The sequence below is a fragment of the Neomonachus schauinslandi genome, chromosome 5 (genome assembly GCF_002201575.2).
Source record: "Neomonachus schauinslandi chromosome 5, ASM220157v2, whole genome shotgun sequence".
Lineage (NCBI taxonomy): Eukaryota > Metazoa > Chordata > Mammalia > Carnivora > Phocidae > Neomonachus > Neomonachus schauinslandi.
In genome coordinates, this window is record NC_058407.1 from 86,929,928 (window position 1) to 86,946,831 (window position 16,904).

The 16,904-nt window shown below is 32.0% G+C and overlaps 1 protein-coding gene across 1 annotated transcript in view; it reads right to left on the bottom strand.

The window, feature by feature from the left end:
- Positions 1–16,904, bottom strand: part of PIK3C2G (phosphatidylinositol-4-phosphate 3-kinase catalytic subunit type 2 gamma) — a 384,724-nt gene that overhangs the window by 317,318 nt on the left and 50,502 nt on the right. The window contains exon 5 of the mRNA XM_021690398.2: positions 15,495–15,609. Coding sequence (XP_021546073.1) covers positions 15,495–15,609 — 115 coding nt within the window. The remainder of the gene's footprint in view (positions 1–15,494; positions 15,610–16,904) is intronic.

Sequence of the window (16,904 nt, forward strand, 5' to 3'; positions counted from 1 at the left end):
ATGGTTTGTCTCCCCCTCCGATTTCCCCCGCTTCATTCTTCCCCTCCTGCTATCTTCTTCTTCTTCTTTTTTTTTTTTTTTACATGTAATGTATTATTTGTTTCAGAGGTACAGGTCTGTGATTCAACAGTCTTACACAATTTACAGCGCTCACCATCGCACATACCCTCCCCACCCCCCACCGCTCCAGCAACCCTCAGTTTGTTTCCTGAGATTAAGAATTCCTCATGGTTGGAACTGGAGGGTATTATGCTGAGCAAAATAAGTCAGTCAGAGAAAGACATGTATCACATGACCTCACTGATATGAGGAATTGCTCTAATCCTTTAAAGTTGTTTCTTCCACATTTAATTTAGCAGTAATAGTTTTTAATGATTCCTCTTTATCAATAATCTATAAAGAATTCAACTTAATTTTTTTCATAGCAACACTTTCTTTTTTGTTCTTTATACTTATGTCTTTATATACAATCTATCTGGAATGCATTTGTTGAGTAAAAAGTGATATGTAGCTCCAATTTTAGACATTTTTCCAACATAATGGCAATTTTCTGGAACATCTTTAATGACATCTTTTCATCTCTGACCTATTACATTTATCACATGACCAGTTTTCATAAATATCTGATCTATTTCTGGACTCTAAATATCCCATTAATCTACACATCTATTCCTGTGCCAATACCAAATTGTTTCAATTATTCAATATTCTAGCATATTTTGAAGTGTGGAAATGAAAGTCACTATTTAAAAAATTATATTATCTATTTTTGCACAGTTTCTCTTCCAGAACAATTTTAGAATTAGTGTGCCAGTGCTAGGGAGAAAATGCTAATATAGTGTTGACTTATATTTAATTTATGGGATTATGTAAGAAGAATTGGTATTTTTATAATATTGAATCTTCTTTTCAAAGATAAGTATATTTTTACATGCACTCTAATTCTTTTATGCCCTTGAGTAAAGTGTTAGTTTTCTTTCAGGTCATCATTACACATATTATGCTTTTTGCAAGATATTTTAAAGATTCTGTTCTATTATAAGTCAAAGTTTTTTTTCATATTTATTAATTGGTTTTATGTGTTGACTTAGCTTGTGGAATCCTGCTGTAATACCTAATGATTTTTCAGTTGATTATTTTGGATTTTCTAAATAGAAAATTATATTCTTTTAAAATAATTAGAGTTTTATCTATTGCTTCCCAACATTTTTGCTTCCTGTTGTCTAGAACACTCTTGGATAGTAGTATGATAGTAGACGCCCTTCTCATTCTCTTGCTTTTATAGGAAATGCCTCAAATCATTAACAATCAGATATGATATTTGCTGTGTATTCCTGCTGTATATTTTTCATGTTCTATTTTGTTAATGATTTTTAAAAATTATAAATAAGTTTCAAATTTTATCAGATAGGTTTTCTGTATCTGGTGCATCATATTGAGAAGATCTTTTTTTTTCTTGAATGTGTTAATATACTAATTACACTGATAGATTTTCCTAATGTAAATTATCTTTACATTTTTGTGTAGATTTGTCCCACTAGCAGATTTAGTTAGCAGATTTTTAAGGTTTTTTTGCATATATCAAAATTTAGATAGGCCTATAATTTTAATATTTTATTACCTTTATTTGTTTTAGGCATCACAATTAGGCCAGCCTTGTAAACTACATATATGTTTTCTCTGTCCTGGAACAGTTTATATAATTGGAAAATCTCTAGTCCCTGAAGTTTTGGTGCAATTTGCCGAAAACTAACTTTTCACTCCACACTGTTCATTGTTTTCCTACTTTTATACTTCTCTCCTTGAGCTAATTTTGAAAGTGCATCATTCCTTAGGAAATTGTTTTGTTTTTTATAAAGCTGTCAAGTGAATGTCCCAAGTTCCTCCTATTTTAAATATCTTTTGACATTTTATCTAGGAGTTCCACAATCCCCTTGCAATTTTTTCGTCCTTCCCATGCTGTCACTCTTCTTGTTGTACCAGAATGTTTTTTAGTAATAAATTTTCCTGTTGTTTCATGAGAATTTTGGTGGGCTGGTGGGTAGATTTGCATTTTACTATATTAATCCAGTCCTGAAGATAACTAATTATCATTCTAATTATGGGGTATCATGTATGATTTTGCATGAAGAAAGATCTCAAAACTGGAAAGGAAGAACAGTTCTGGCCCAAATCTCTCATTTTGCAAATAAGGACACTGGGTTTGACAAAATAAGACCAGACATTAGAACATAAATATTTGGAGTAAAAATAGCACACTTAAAATTTATTTATAGATTCAGGCATTCCTGGTATAATATGATACACGTGTTTCTTTTTTTCTTTCTTTTTTCCCACATGTTTCTTTTTATATAAGGGGGCAGTGAGGTGTTTTGCAAATTGTGGGCTAAAAATAACAGGTTTCTTGGGAAAATAGGGTTGGAAGACACCACTCAAATCAATATAGGTCTCTAACCAGAACACACATGGACACACATATACAAATCTTAATAAAAATATCAGCACAGTTTTAAAGCAACTTCTTGCTAGATGTGTCTCCAAAGGCAAGGAAAACAAAAGCAAAAATAAACTATTGGGACTTCATCAAGATAAAAAGCAAAGGAAACCCATACAAAACCAAAAGACAACCAATAGAATGGGAGAAGATATTTGCAAATGTCTTATCAGATAAAGGGCTAGTAACTAAGATCTATAAAGAACTTATCAAACTCAAACCCCAAAAATAAATAATCCAGTCAAGAAATGGGCAGAAGACATGAACAGATATTTCTGCAAAGAAGACATACAAATGGCCAACAGACACATGAAAAAATGCTCAACATCATGCAGCATCAGGGAAATACAAATCAAAACCACAATGAGATACTACTTCACACTGGTCAGAATGGCTAAAATTAACAAGTCAGGGAAAGACAAATGTTGGCGAGGTATGGAGAACGGGGAATCCTCTTACACTGTTGGTGGGAATGCAAGCTGGTGCAACCACTCTGGAAAACAGTATGGAGGTTCTCAAAAAGTTGAAAATAGAGCTACCCTATGACCCAGCAATTGCACTACTAGGTATTTACCCCAAAGATACAAATGTAGTGATCCGAAGGGGCACCTGCACCCCAGTGTTTATAGCAGCCATATCCACAATAGCCAAACTGTGGAAAGAGCCCAGATGTCCATCGACATATGAATGGATAAGGAAGATGTGGTATATATATATATATATAATGGAATATTACTCAGCTATCAAAAAATGAAATCTTACCATTTGCAACGACGTGGATGGAACTAGAGGGTATTATGTTAAGAGAAATAAGTCAATCAGAGAAAGACAATTATCATACGATTTCACTCATGCAGAATTTAAGAAACAAAACAGAGGATCATAGGGGAAGGGAGGGAAAAATAAAATGAGACAAAATCAGAGAGGGAGACAAACTATAAGAGACTCTTCGCTATAGGAAGCAAACTGAGGGGTGCTGGAGCGGAGGTGGGGGGGGGAAGGGGTAACTTGGTGATGGACATTAGGGGGGGCATGTGATGTAATAAGCACTAGGTGTTATATGCAACTGATGAACTCTACCTCTAAAACTAATAATACACTATATGTTAATTAATTGAATTTAAATACAATAAAATTTTTAAAAGATGCATCTGATTTCAAAAAATATAAAGAAATATCATAGTAAATAAAAGAGTTGGCTTTTAAAAAGCCAACTAGTTTGGTTGGAAGAGGATATAAGAAACCTTTGATGCTTCTAAATACAGAGGCAAGAGCAAAATGCACAAAAATTGTGGCATTCTGCAGTAAGCATTTTCAAGACAGAGCTTGAGGCTGAGTTGAGAAAAAAGAAATGCACGTTTGGTGAATGGTCACTGGTCACTGTGTACAATACTGTCACTCTCAGCAGCTTCCTCTGTACTTTACTTTTAGCCACTGTTTTTAGTGGAACAAAACATTAATATGCCAGAATGTTTTACATGTATTAAGGTGACGTCTATGGGTAAGCCAATTTATGTTACAGAACATGTTGTATTGAGATTTTACTTAGTACCTCATTTTTTAGATATCATATTTAAAATACTGGCAGTCCTTTTTATGTGTGTTAGCAATAACAAAAACTATTATTGTGCTAGAATTGTCACTTAAGATTAAGTCTCTGATGTTACAGAGTCTCCAATAACCATACGCTTTCTAAGAGCTATAAACTACTATTCACCACTTTGCCATCAATCTACTTGGTAAGACCACCATTTTGGTCAATTTGTTTATGATGATCTAGGGCTATACTATCCAATATAGTAACCACTAGACACATGTGGCTATTGAACACTTAAAATGTCACTTGTCTGAATTAAGATGTGCTCTAAGCATAAAATACATACTGAATTTTGAAGAAATTTAGCACAGACAAGGAATATAAAACATCTCAATATTTTTAAAATTTTGATTACATGTTGAAATGATACCATTTTGGTTAAATAAAATATTTGAGTTAAATAAATAAAATATTGCATTAAAATTTATTTCTACCAGTTTCTTTTTATACGTTTTTAAAGTGGCTAGTAGAAAACTTAAAATAATTATGTGGCCCACATTACATTTCCATTGGACAGAGCTCATCTAGAGGAAAGAGAAGAGAGAAAAAGAAAACAAAAGCATTAAAGAATAGAAAGAAGGTTGGTATATAGAATTTAATGAGTAAATGGAATAAGGAAAAATCAATCAGTGTTAGATGACTCTAGGTATCAGAAAAGATAGGAAAAAGCCTACCATAGCAAGAGAAAGAGAAACAAAAAAACATCGCAGCTAAGGTGGGTAATAATGGAGAACAGGATTTGAGCACTAAGAGAAAAGGCCACGTTAGGTATTACTATGCTTATAATGTGAATATTGGAATTATCTGCTTCAGATTATACACATTAGATGTTTTTCTCAATCTGGTAACATTTCAAATATGGGTTCTTAGTAATTTTATTTAATAATCATGTAAGAAAACTTAGACTGTTAAATGAACTGAATCTTAATGATACAAGGAAAAGTTTAGGTTTTTTCTTCATATATACTAGTAAATCAAAATTCTGCACATCCATTTATTTATTCCTTCAACAAATCTTTGATTCCAGCTATGTGTTGTTAGCTACTATCTTAGGAACTGTTATGAGTATACCTGCCATTTAAGATTTAAACACCAAAAAGCTGAATCCTTGCACATAATTACTCTTATTTCCTATTCATAAGTAGCTCATGTTATTTTAAAGTATTTCTATAGCAGTGTGTTTATATAAAGAGAGAGTAATGACTTTACCTAACACCAAAAAATGAAGATGTCAAATTTATCTTATGGGCAAAAAAAGACATCCTGAGTAATGTTGGACCTACAAATATTGATTACCATCAGGATAGGCACTCCTTGTAAACTCACATTTACAAACATTATTCTTTTATTGGAATAAATACATATTCTTTTTTTATAGGATCACCTAGTTAGATTTAAATATTCTCCGTTCTTATATGTAAGAAGTAGTCACAGAGATGCATTGTGAAATATTATAGTCATATATAGGAAAAAAATGTAAGTCCATTTGATTTTATAAAAACTGAGAGCCAGGATTGCTAAGAGCTATTAAATATATTTCTTTAAGGAAATTCAACAATTAAGCTTCCTTTTAATACTTAGGTTGACTAAGAGATGTAAGGTAAATATAACAAAATATTAAAATAATAGTATTGTAGCACTCCAGAGAATATTTTTCAAATACTTATGTGTGTGTATTCTGTGCATACACATACTCCCTTTGTATTTGCCACTTAAAAATGTTGATGATGTTACATCTATCATAATCCTTAATTCTAGTAAATTTTGTAAACAACAAAAACACCCTGGATTTATGCTTAAAGTGTTATTTGTTGCTACTCAACATAAATAAAGATCAGTGGTACGTTGTTTTCCTCAATCAGTGCTCCTCAATTTTATTGTTATTTTGCTTTCAGGGAAACCATGAATAGGACAAGTTAAACTTCATGATTTAGTGAGACTATTCTAAAACTAGGGCTCACAGCCATAGGGTGTTTAGTAGACGAGGGTCATGGTTTTGAATAGGGACCCTCTATGGGACATAAATTGATCCCAGCAGCTACAATTCAAGACGGAACTGCACCTAAGAGATCTAAACCTTTCTTTTCGGATGCCTGTTTTTTTCTTCAGAATTTCCTCCAGCATTCTTAATCTTAGGAAACAAACTGAGGGTTGCTGGAGTGGTGGGGGGTGGGAAGGATGGGGTGGCTGGGTGATAGACATTGGAGAGGGTAGGTGCTATGGTGAGCGCTGTGAATTGTGGAAGACTGATGAATCACAGACCTGTACCTCTGAAACAAGTAATACATTATTATATATAAAAGAAGATAGTAGGAAGGGAAAAATGAAGGGGGGGAAATCGGAGAGGGAGACGAACCATGAGAGACTATGGACTCTGAGAAACAAACTGAGAGGGGGTGGGGGGATGGGTTAGCCTGGTGATGGGTATTAAAGAGGGCACATATTGAATGGAGCACTGGGTGTTATATGCAAACAATGAATCACGGAACACTACATCAGAAAAATAAGTAAGTAAGTAAGTAAGTAAGTAAGTAAATAAATAAATAAATAAATAAATAAAATCTTAAAAAAAAAAGAGAGAATTCCCTCCAGCTTATAAAAAGGCAACTATCCTTCATGCCTCTTCAATTGAATATGGTTGTATTTCTTTACATATATAGTACATACTTTTTTAAATTCAATTTTTTTAATCTAGAGGAAATGTTTTGTAACAACTTTCAAGTTTACAATGCCCTCTTTTAAGCTGTGCATTCACAAAAGACAAATAATAGCACAACAATTTAAATAAATAAAGAAGATAGAAAGTAAATAAGGAGGAAACATATCGGTGAATGTGGAACTTTGTGTCCTTTGCAAAAATGTATACTAAACTCCAGGGAGTTATTTTGGAGATGTGGTGTGCAAAATTTGTAATACAGTCACCAACTCAAGAAAATAAAAAATACAGATCTTATCCCATTTCAAAGGTTTCATTATTTTTCCCACAAACCTCCAGAGGAGAAACATTCTTTAGACTTTACTAATACAAAACATTCAAGAACTAAACTTAAAATAATTCATTTAGGCCTCATTAAGATGATACTGGCTAATTTGAAATACTACGCAATTCACATATTCTCCAGCTAATTCCTTTACCTTAAGAAAAATAGAACTCCAGTTGATTCAAAATTTGTGGAGGGTGGGAGTGGGATTTTTATTTCTTAGTTTTTAGAAGTAAATGTTTTTGAGTAACAAAAATAACTTGATAGCTGCCTATTGATTATTATAGTTTTGGTATAATAAAATTAAATTATATACCTTTGTTTAGTTCTGATTTTCTTTGTCTTCTTGGAAAAATCATGCAACAGGCTTTTATTTTTATAAAAACTTGATAAAACTTTTATAAAATCTTTTATAAAAACTTGATAAAAAGAATCAAGTCTTGGTTTATGATGCGTGTATAAGCATTACAAAGCTTTTTAGAAAACTTGGGTCTGACATAACAATAAAAAAAATTAAAATTAAATAAAAAAAAGAAAACAAACACACACACACAAAAAGAAAACTTGGATCTGAAATATGCTATAATTCTTACCTGTAGCTTTTAATAACAAACAACCTTTATTTAGCACAAGCTCTTTCTTTGGGGAATTACTTTCAAATGAAGTTATATAGAGAGTATTCACATATTAGGACATTTGTTCTTTTATAGAATTATTGGTTAAAACCAAATGCAAGTTTATACCGTATATTATTATTATCATTAGCTAACTATTTATTAAAGATAGAAGCCAAAATTAATTTTTTTCAAAGATTTTATTTATTTATTTGAGACAGAGAGAATGAGAGACAGAGAGCATGAGAGGGAGGAGGGTCAGAGGGAGAAGCAGACTCCCTGCCGAGCGGGGAGCCCGATGCGGGACTCGATCCCAGGACTCCAGGATCATGACCTGAGCCGAAGGCAGTCGCTTAACCAACTGAGCTACACAGGCGCCCCCCAAAATTAATTTTTAAATGTTAGGAAAAGTACTCTGAAGGAGATCTAATAACTGAATTGAAGTAACTCAAGATACTCTTAATGAATGATTTATTACCAGAACACAACTTTTATTATTATATGTGAGAGCTCTCAAAGTTATGACATGTTTTTTTCTAATTCTCTGACATGATTTTGTGATTTATAAGAGGAAGAGCAAAGTTATGTAAAAGAGAAAAATACCTTAAGCTATTTATTTGACCAAATTAAGTCTAAAAAGCTAAAAAGAGTTGATTATAATATTGGTAATCTTAGGCTGTTCCAAATATGCTGAAAATAATTTGTTCAAGTTTGCTAAATGGAATCCTTAATTTTATTAAGAAGAAAGAGACTCATTTTTCCCCCCCCAGGAATATATACAACCCAGTTTTTACTGCTGGTGAGTATAATCATTATATATAAAGTTTAAACTTTATATAGCTTCAACTTTATATAACTTAGCCTTTTCCTTACTGGTATTTAATAGTCTGATTACTTTGAATAAAACAATTCCAATTTATAATCAAATGTTTAAAGAATAAATAATACAAATTGTCATGAGATTAGCTAATTTTTTTAAACAGTAGGTTTTTTTAAGAAGATTATTTTAAAATTCTAATTAGATTTAATTTTCAAAGAGGACTTTTCACTCTAATCAAAGGTTATTCAACATTTTCTCTACTAGGAAAGGTCAGAAGAGAGAAAAAAGACTCCCAAGTAGATAGCCAGATCAAACTAATCAATGCTGCTGTTGAATAAAGAGGTAGATAATGCCTTTTAAATTTAGATTTAAGAATGTATATGACAATTTCAAAGTAAGATTTTTAATTACATAGGTTTTTTTTTTCTTTTTACATTTTTTAGCACTCTGGGTTCTAGCATTCCTTGAAAAAGTCAATTAAATCATAAAGAACAGTTTTGTTTTGTTTCATTTTGTTTTGTTTAAATCAAGAATATAACACCTGGTCATAACTGTAAACAACTGGCCCAAGCAGAATTTTCAAGAAAGATTATTTGGTTTCTTCTTATGCAGCACTTGTGATTTGCTACTGACAGTGCAGTCATGATTTATTCAACAAAATGCAGTAAATGTTATTGTTTCACACAGCACCTAAGAAACATTGTTTTTAAGCTGAATTAGAAAGTAAAACACATAGCAAGACTTTTGAGAGAAGAAATTACTTACATCACATAGGTTAGGAGTAAGAAACAGAAAACCCTGCACTCCCAGTAAATGCTGGGCTAGATACTGAGGGGTACAATTATGAAGTAAAATTATACTTCATATATTACAAATATATTTATGAAGAAAAAGCTCATGTAAGATGGTTACAAGAGTAGGTGAAGATATGAGTCTTGTTACTCCCCGGAAGGAAAGCAGAGGCAGGCACACTCTGGGTTTTATATCTGTACTGCGTCTAACGGGGAAGAAAAGAGGTAGTAGTAGTAGGTCCTGTCCTCAAGCCTGCCATTGTTTAGCCTGATGGGGTCTGCCTACTGGATAAAATCATGGGAAAAGGGGAAATGAAATTACCAAGGACATTTCCTACTGTAGTAATTAATTTGGGGTCGACAGACCAGGAACATGATGGAAGATGTTAATATTTTTTGAATGTACAAGATTCCTTCTATTACTTCTCTATTTAATTTATTCAGATTCTAATTTGCAGTTTCTGTATTCCATACTTCATAGTGCTGACCATTTTGTATTAAGCTATCTTGAGCCTATGTGAAAATTGATAGTTTCTGACCTAATTCTTTAATTTTTTCTTTGTTCATAATATATTATATTATTTAAAACCATGTATAAAGAAAGCAATTTTTGAGGAGAATACTATAGTTAATGAAACTATTTGATATAATTGAAGTATCTGGTAAAGACATGATATCTAGGTGTAAGAGGTCAGGAACCTTCTCATTTTTGAGAATAGTTACGGAGATGTGCTATTAAAGTGAATTCCTGTATTTATGGAAACATTGAACAGGGAGAGGAAGAGACAGAGCAAGAGCAAGAGAAATGGGGGGGGAGGGAGGAGAAAGGGAGAGAGAGAGAGAGAGAGAAAACGGAATGTTTTAATTTACAGAAAAAGTTGGTAATACTAAATTAGGATGAATGTTATAAATGAGTTGCCATAATAATATAGTTGCCATATAAAAAAGGGAATTTGTACTTCCTAGGAAAGTTATCTTTCTTAATTTTGCAATAGGTTATGGAATATAAATAGTATCTTAATTGCTTTATTAAATTCAGTTTTGTTCAATGTACTGTTTTGGAAAATGTAAATTTTTTTTCATAGAGTCCAAATTATTAGGTTAGTAATATCCCTGGGCCTCTAAAGACAGGTGAGTTCAATGCAATAACAAAGTATGACTTAAGGAGGAAATACGAATAGAGCATCATAAATACACGATTAACAGAGTTATGAGAAAATATCCAGACCATTGGCATTTTAATTGTGGTGCAAAAAGTCTTAGAATAGTCAGACAAATATACTGACTGGAAGAAACCAAGGAGTTTACATTTTAAGGATTTGCCCTTACCTAGTCTAAAATAGATGAGAAATGGCAAAAGTAGCAACTAAATATAATTTATCTCTATCTTCATAATGCAGAACAGATTGAAAAGCATAGTTCTGATAACATAAGGAGAATTTAAAATGAAAAAAAAATTTCTAAATCATTCCACAAAAATAATAGTGTTTTTTTTGATGGGGCAGGGGAAGAGAGAATACTTCTCTACTTTTAAGTTCACTGTATCTGAACAACCACATAATATTTTAATTTATTTAGACCTACACTTCACTGGAGCTCAAAGCAATCCATACACCCTGAAAAGATTAGTAGAGGCTTAATAAAATTCTTATATTTGGAATTAAAGATTACTGAAATGTAATCCTATGGCTCACTTGTAAAGTAGAACAATACATTAAAAATAATTTTTTTTAAAGATAAAGAAATTGAAGTTAAAGGAAGTTAAACTCATCTTGCCAAAGCAACAGTAATAGAGTAGCATTATCAATAGTGTGCAGAATTTGTTTTGATAATATCTATTGCTTAAAGAGTCTCAAAATTCCAAAAAGAAAATTTTTGTCTAATCAGAAATTTAACAAGCTCACCTTTAGTGATTATGATTTACCTTTGTTTTAGTCAAATCATTCCTAAATGTTTTCTGGTTAAAATTGTTAAAAATTTAAATATGTCAGAAAATGAGTGTTCTACAAGTTATGATTTCCTTGTGTTTGACCTAAATGCTGTGTGCTGAATTATAAACCCATGTTTACAACCCAAGTAACTGGTCATTTTCCCCAATGAAACATTATCCCTACAATATTTATTTTCAAGTGGCCCTTTATTATGAAGGAGACTTTGTTATATATTAGAAAGATTCGGGCTTCAGAGCCAGATAAACTTGTGCTATCCTGACTTTGCTGCTTCCAAATTTTGTAACCTTATTATTTTATTATTGTAAGTTACTATTTTCTCCTACCCTCAATTTTCCCACCTGTAAAATGGAAATAATGCTTCTCTATGTGTGAAAATTTTAGTCCATTAAAGACTTTTAATAAGGGAAGTAGATTTTGCTGTTGTTTTACTGTTATTATTTTCATCTCCATGAGAAATTATTTATTTCCTTAATCTCTTGATAGCAAAAAAATCAGGTTTATCGGAGTTTTGTAAATTAAAATGAAATAAATAATTATCATTTGTATTGTAGTTCTTTTTCAAGGTGAAATTAACTACTTTAACATTTTAGTGTATAAGACTTCTTTTCGGGGCACCTGGGTGGCTCAGTCGGTTGAGTGTCTGCCCTCTGCTGGGATCATGATCCCAGGGTCCTGGGATAGAGCCCTGTATTGGGCTCGCTGCTCAGCGGGGAGTCTGCCTCTCTCCCCTCCCCCCAGGCTTGTGCTCCGGCACACTCTCTCTCTCACTCTAACTCCCTCTCAAATGAATAAATAAAATCTTTAAAAAAAAAAGATTTCTTCTTACTTTCTGAATAGAAATACACTTGTTTTAACAAAAATTAATATATTTAAACGTGATTTGAAAAGATACCGTTTCATCCTTAAAAACTATGATGCATGTTTTTATTTCAAGATATATGATGCTATATTTTTAATAATTTATATATTCTATGTCATTTTATAATAAAATTATGTTCATGACCTATCTTACTTCTATTTCGGAGTACTATTGGAGATTTAGTTTTTTCCCAGTTTCTGTTCTTATTGTTCATACTAGAAATTATGTTATGGTAAATATCCTTTATAATAAGTCTTTTTGTATTATGATTGTTACTTAGAAATATTCAATGAAGCAGAATTGCTGAAACACAGATGATCTATCAGTTTTAGACACATTTCTACAGACCTTTAACATGTTTGACAAAATTCTCTTCAGTAAGTGCTATATCAATATATATTTCTAGCAGCTGTTTATATATTGTCCATTTCCAACTGAATTTCATCATAAGTATTTTAAGAATTTGAGGGGCAAAAACGGTATCTCATTGTTTTAATTGGATGTTTATTAGTTAAATTCTTTAAATAATTTCTTGTCTATTGAATTTCTATTCATGCTACTCACATTCTTAGCCTGTTTTTTCTTGATAATTATTTTTTCAAAACAAAATTTAAGTGTATTTTATATATTCTAAGGCCATTAACATTTTATCACATGGTACTGATTCTTTTTCCTCAGTATTTATTCTTTAAATACAAGTTTATCATTGACTTTTCTTTGCACTGTTTCCATATTCTTGCCATTAATCCCTCTGTGATCTACAAGCATTTGGATTATAATAATGTTAATACTGTCCACATAATAGGGCATTACAGGGCTTTATGAATTTTTAGGCAAGGGAGAGGGTAAAGATTATATGTAACTTACCTTTGTATTCTCAATGATTAACCAAATGTCTTAAGAGTCTCATGCTCTACCGACTGAGCTAGCCGGGCGCTTAACCAAATGTCTTATATGTGTGTGGTTTTCAATAGGAGTTGAAGTAGACTAATACAATCTCTGCACCCCATTCCTGCAGACACCTAAGAAACTACACATATTTTTCACCCTGTGCTCCAGCATGAAGAACCTATTTACTATTTCTTGCATATGCTTCAAGAGCTTTTGCACTATTGTTTCATAGTTCAGACCCAGGGCAAACAGCCAAACCCAGGTTTGAATTCAGGCTTCACTCTACCAGCTTAAACTATGATCTTAAACAAAGCCTCAGACTTCCTGTCTGTAAAACAAGGGTAATTACAGTATCTATCATACTGATAATGTCATAAGACTTAGAAGTCTACCCAATATGAGGTAACCAAATAATGAGCACTTGATAAATGGTTATTATTATTACAATCAAAGCTAGTCAAATACTCCAGATGTAGTACTATAACTGCTGAGTCTAAATTATTACCTATTACATTATTAACTTTATTGTGTGTTACCTGTGTTCCCTCTATAGAACAACATTATGAAGATTTCCAAGTATTTAAGGACATGGTTTTTAAATTTATTATTACTATTTTTTTTTGAGAGAGAGAGAGTGGGAGAGGAGGGACAGAAGGAGGGAAAGAGGGAGGGATAGGTAGAGACAGAGAGAACCAGCTGAGCCACCCAGGCACCCCAAGACATATTTTTTTAGACAAATTGCAAAAGAATAAACAAACAAACAAACAAAAAACCAAAACTGAATGATTTAGATGTTAGAAAGAATGATAATGAATGTTATGCTTATTTTAAAAAGTCATACCAAACACATAGGATGTTGATCTTAAATAGTAAGTAAATCCCTGATATATACATATCTTTCAAATTCCAGTAGGGAAAAATGAGTATAATTAATCTATACTAATACTTGTAACTTTACTATCTTAATAAAAACCCAGGTAAATGAAATTTTGTTAGAAACAAATGACTATAAAATATTTTAGAAATCTATTATGTTCATATTAATAAGAAAAAAACCCAAAATGGTATATACATTTTTACCAGTCAACAATTGAGCTAATTATGGATGACTTACACATTTGAAACAGCAATTAATACAAGGTCCATTATAAATTTGTTCACATTATACTCTTCCAAATTTCTATCTCTTTATCACTTTTGCTTGTGGGATGATATTTCCTACTGGTAACACTAAATACATAAATTTAATAATGTCTCTAATTTTTTGTATCTAATGTTTGACATTAGCCAAAGTCCAGAATTTGGAGACATATACATTCAGAAGATGAATTTTAATGAGTATTCAGTATAAGGTTACATTTCTCAAGTATTTCTCCTTGCTCTTTGCATATACTTTCAAATACCATATGTTGGAAGAGGGTAGCAGCCTAGTCATTGGGTATGTTAACAGGTTCAAATAGAGAAGGGGGGTATCTGTGAGTTCAGTACAAAAACATCTGTGATTTCATATAAATCTTTATTATTATTTTGTTATAACTGGGATTACAAAAAGGGAAATATTCAGTCTTAAAAGTCACTCACAGTTAACATTGCACAATAAAGGACTGGGTTTGCTGATAATATTGTTAAATTCATCAAATTTTCACATACATTTATGATGGAATAATAATGACAGTGACAATGAGTATCTGAAACCAAATACACTTTTACTTCCATGAGACTGTTGTCATTCTTTAGGCACTTGTGGAATCACAAAGGAAAAAATGTAAATGACAATTCACTTTATTGACTACTTTAGTTTATGACTTTACTATCTAGAATAACTGCAGTACCAGCAGAGGAATATCTCCTTTCTTAAAATTGTATTATATTTTCAAGGTTGGTCTTTAAGGAATTTCAGAATAGTCATAATTGTGATATAATAAGAGAAAGTGAGTTTTCTATCAAATAAGTATCTGCAGTTGACCTACCTAGACTTTTCTAATTGTTATAAGAGCTGCCTGACTAAAGAAATGAAGGTTACTCTTTTATGAAAATGTTACAATGCTCATACTGAAACCCTCTGTGATTTTTAAAAATCAGCATTTAATCAGCATACTAATATTATTCCAAATAAAAAATTACTTATTACAAAATAATTTGTTACTTTTAAAAAATTGTGATCAGTTCTAATAAGCTTTATTACAGTGACTTGTTTTGCCCAGGATTTTTTTGGTTTCAAAACTGAAATTTCCATGTCCTGAGAATATCACCCTCCTGGTCACAGGTCGCTTAAATACATGTTGCCATAAATACACAAAATACTAAATAAAACCAAGAGTGAGACTGTTGCCATGAGTCATAAAATTTTGAATTCACCTTAAAAAGGGCAAAATTGATTTAATTATGTTGGTTATAGGAGTATAGTGTTTGTACAAAGTATGTTTAAAAAAAATGAAGTATGCCTTAGCATAGGTTATAACAATGATCAAATTTTACCTTAATAAGATACTTACTTCTGCAAAAATTCTTCATAGCCACATATACTTAGAAGATGATCTTTGGGGAATAACTGGTCATTTGTACAAAAATGTAGAATCTCTGCAATTAGGTCTTTGACAAGATAATTAGCTAAAAACAAAGGTGAATAATAAAAAGTTAATAAGAGCTTATCATATATTTCCTGGGATAAAGGTTTTGAGCACAAAAAAAGATATATACATTATGAACTATTGTAACTGTCTAGCTCCATCAAGAGGAATTAAAATGAGATGCATCTCATTTATTAGTCTGATTAAATTTGGAGATACTTTGAAAAACAATTCTTTGTATTTTCTTTAATCAGTCTGTCTTCATATTACTGACAGAGCTAGATATTGTATTCCTCATGTTAAAATCTTAATACATTGTGGCTCTGCATAAAAAAGTATTCTGTGAGGGCAGCTGGGTGGCTCAGTCGGTTGAGGGTCTGATTTTGGCTCAGGTTGTGATCTCTCGGGTCCTGAGATCAAACCCTGCATTGGGCTGCTCAGAAGGAAGTCTGCTTGTCCCTCTGCCCCTCTCCCTCTCCTGTCTCTCTCTCTCATTCTCTCTCTCAAATAAGTAAATAAAATCTTTTTTTAAAAAAGTATTCTACTGTGGTTACTCATAGGGACTTAGGAGATTCAGTGAGTGATAAGTGGCAAGTCAAGAGTCTAACCTAAATCTGTCAGATTCCAAAGCCTGTGCTGTCAATGATTCTAAGTCTCCAAGCTTATCGTTCTTCCTTTCCCATGTGGGAATCACTCAAGTTTCCATCTTGGACAGCATTATAATAACTTTAATGAACATGTGCTTTTTTTCTCTACCTTCTATGGAGCTCAAAATGTAAGCATACTATAGGGTAAATTCCTTTGTCTTTACATTCCATAATCTCCCCACTAAGCTCTTACATACATATGCCATTTAATAGTGGCAAGAACCATACTGACTTGCTACAGTAATATTTGTCTGTTAAATATTTTCCTAATTATAAATGACAAATAGTACAGGGCTCATTTATAACCATAAATGATGATAGTTGAAAATTATATCTATCTATCTATCTATCTATCTCCATGCTTTGAGTGTGATCTCGCGGTCTCAATCAATGAAGCAAGTGCAAACAGACTGTACTTATGACCCCTAACCAGTGGGAATTTGAATAGCATACTGCAAACTCTCAATTGTATTCATCTGAGTTGTGTTTAGTTTGCAATTATTTTTTGTTTGTTTGTTTGTTTTTGTTTTTTGTTTTTTGTTTTTTGTTTTTTGTTTTTGCTATAGCTTCTTTTACTTCCATACCTTTTTGTTGGGAAGAAAAGGTTTTTGACACAAACTGGCTAACAAAATGTAGTGCAACTGACATTGCAGGACCTGCCACAAAAAAACGGGGGAAGAGAATAATG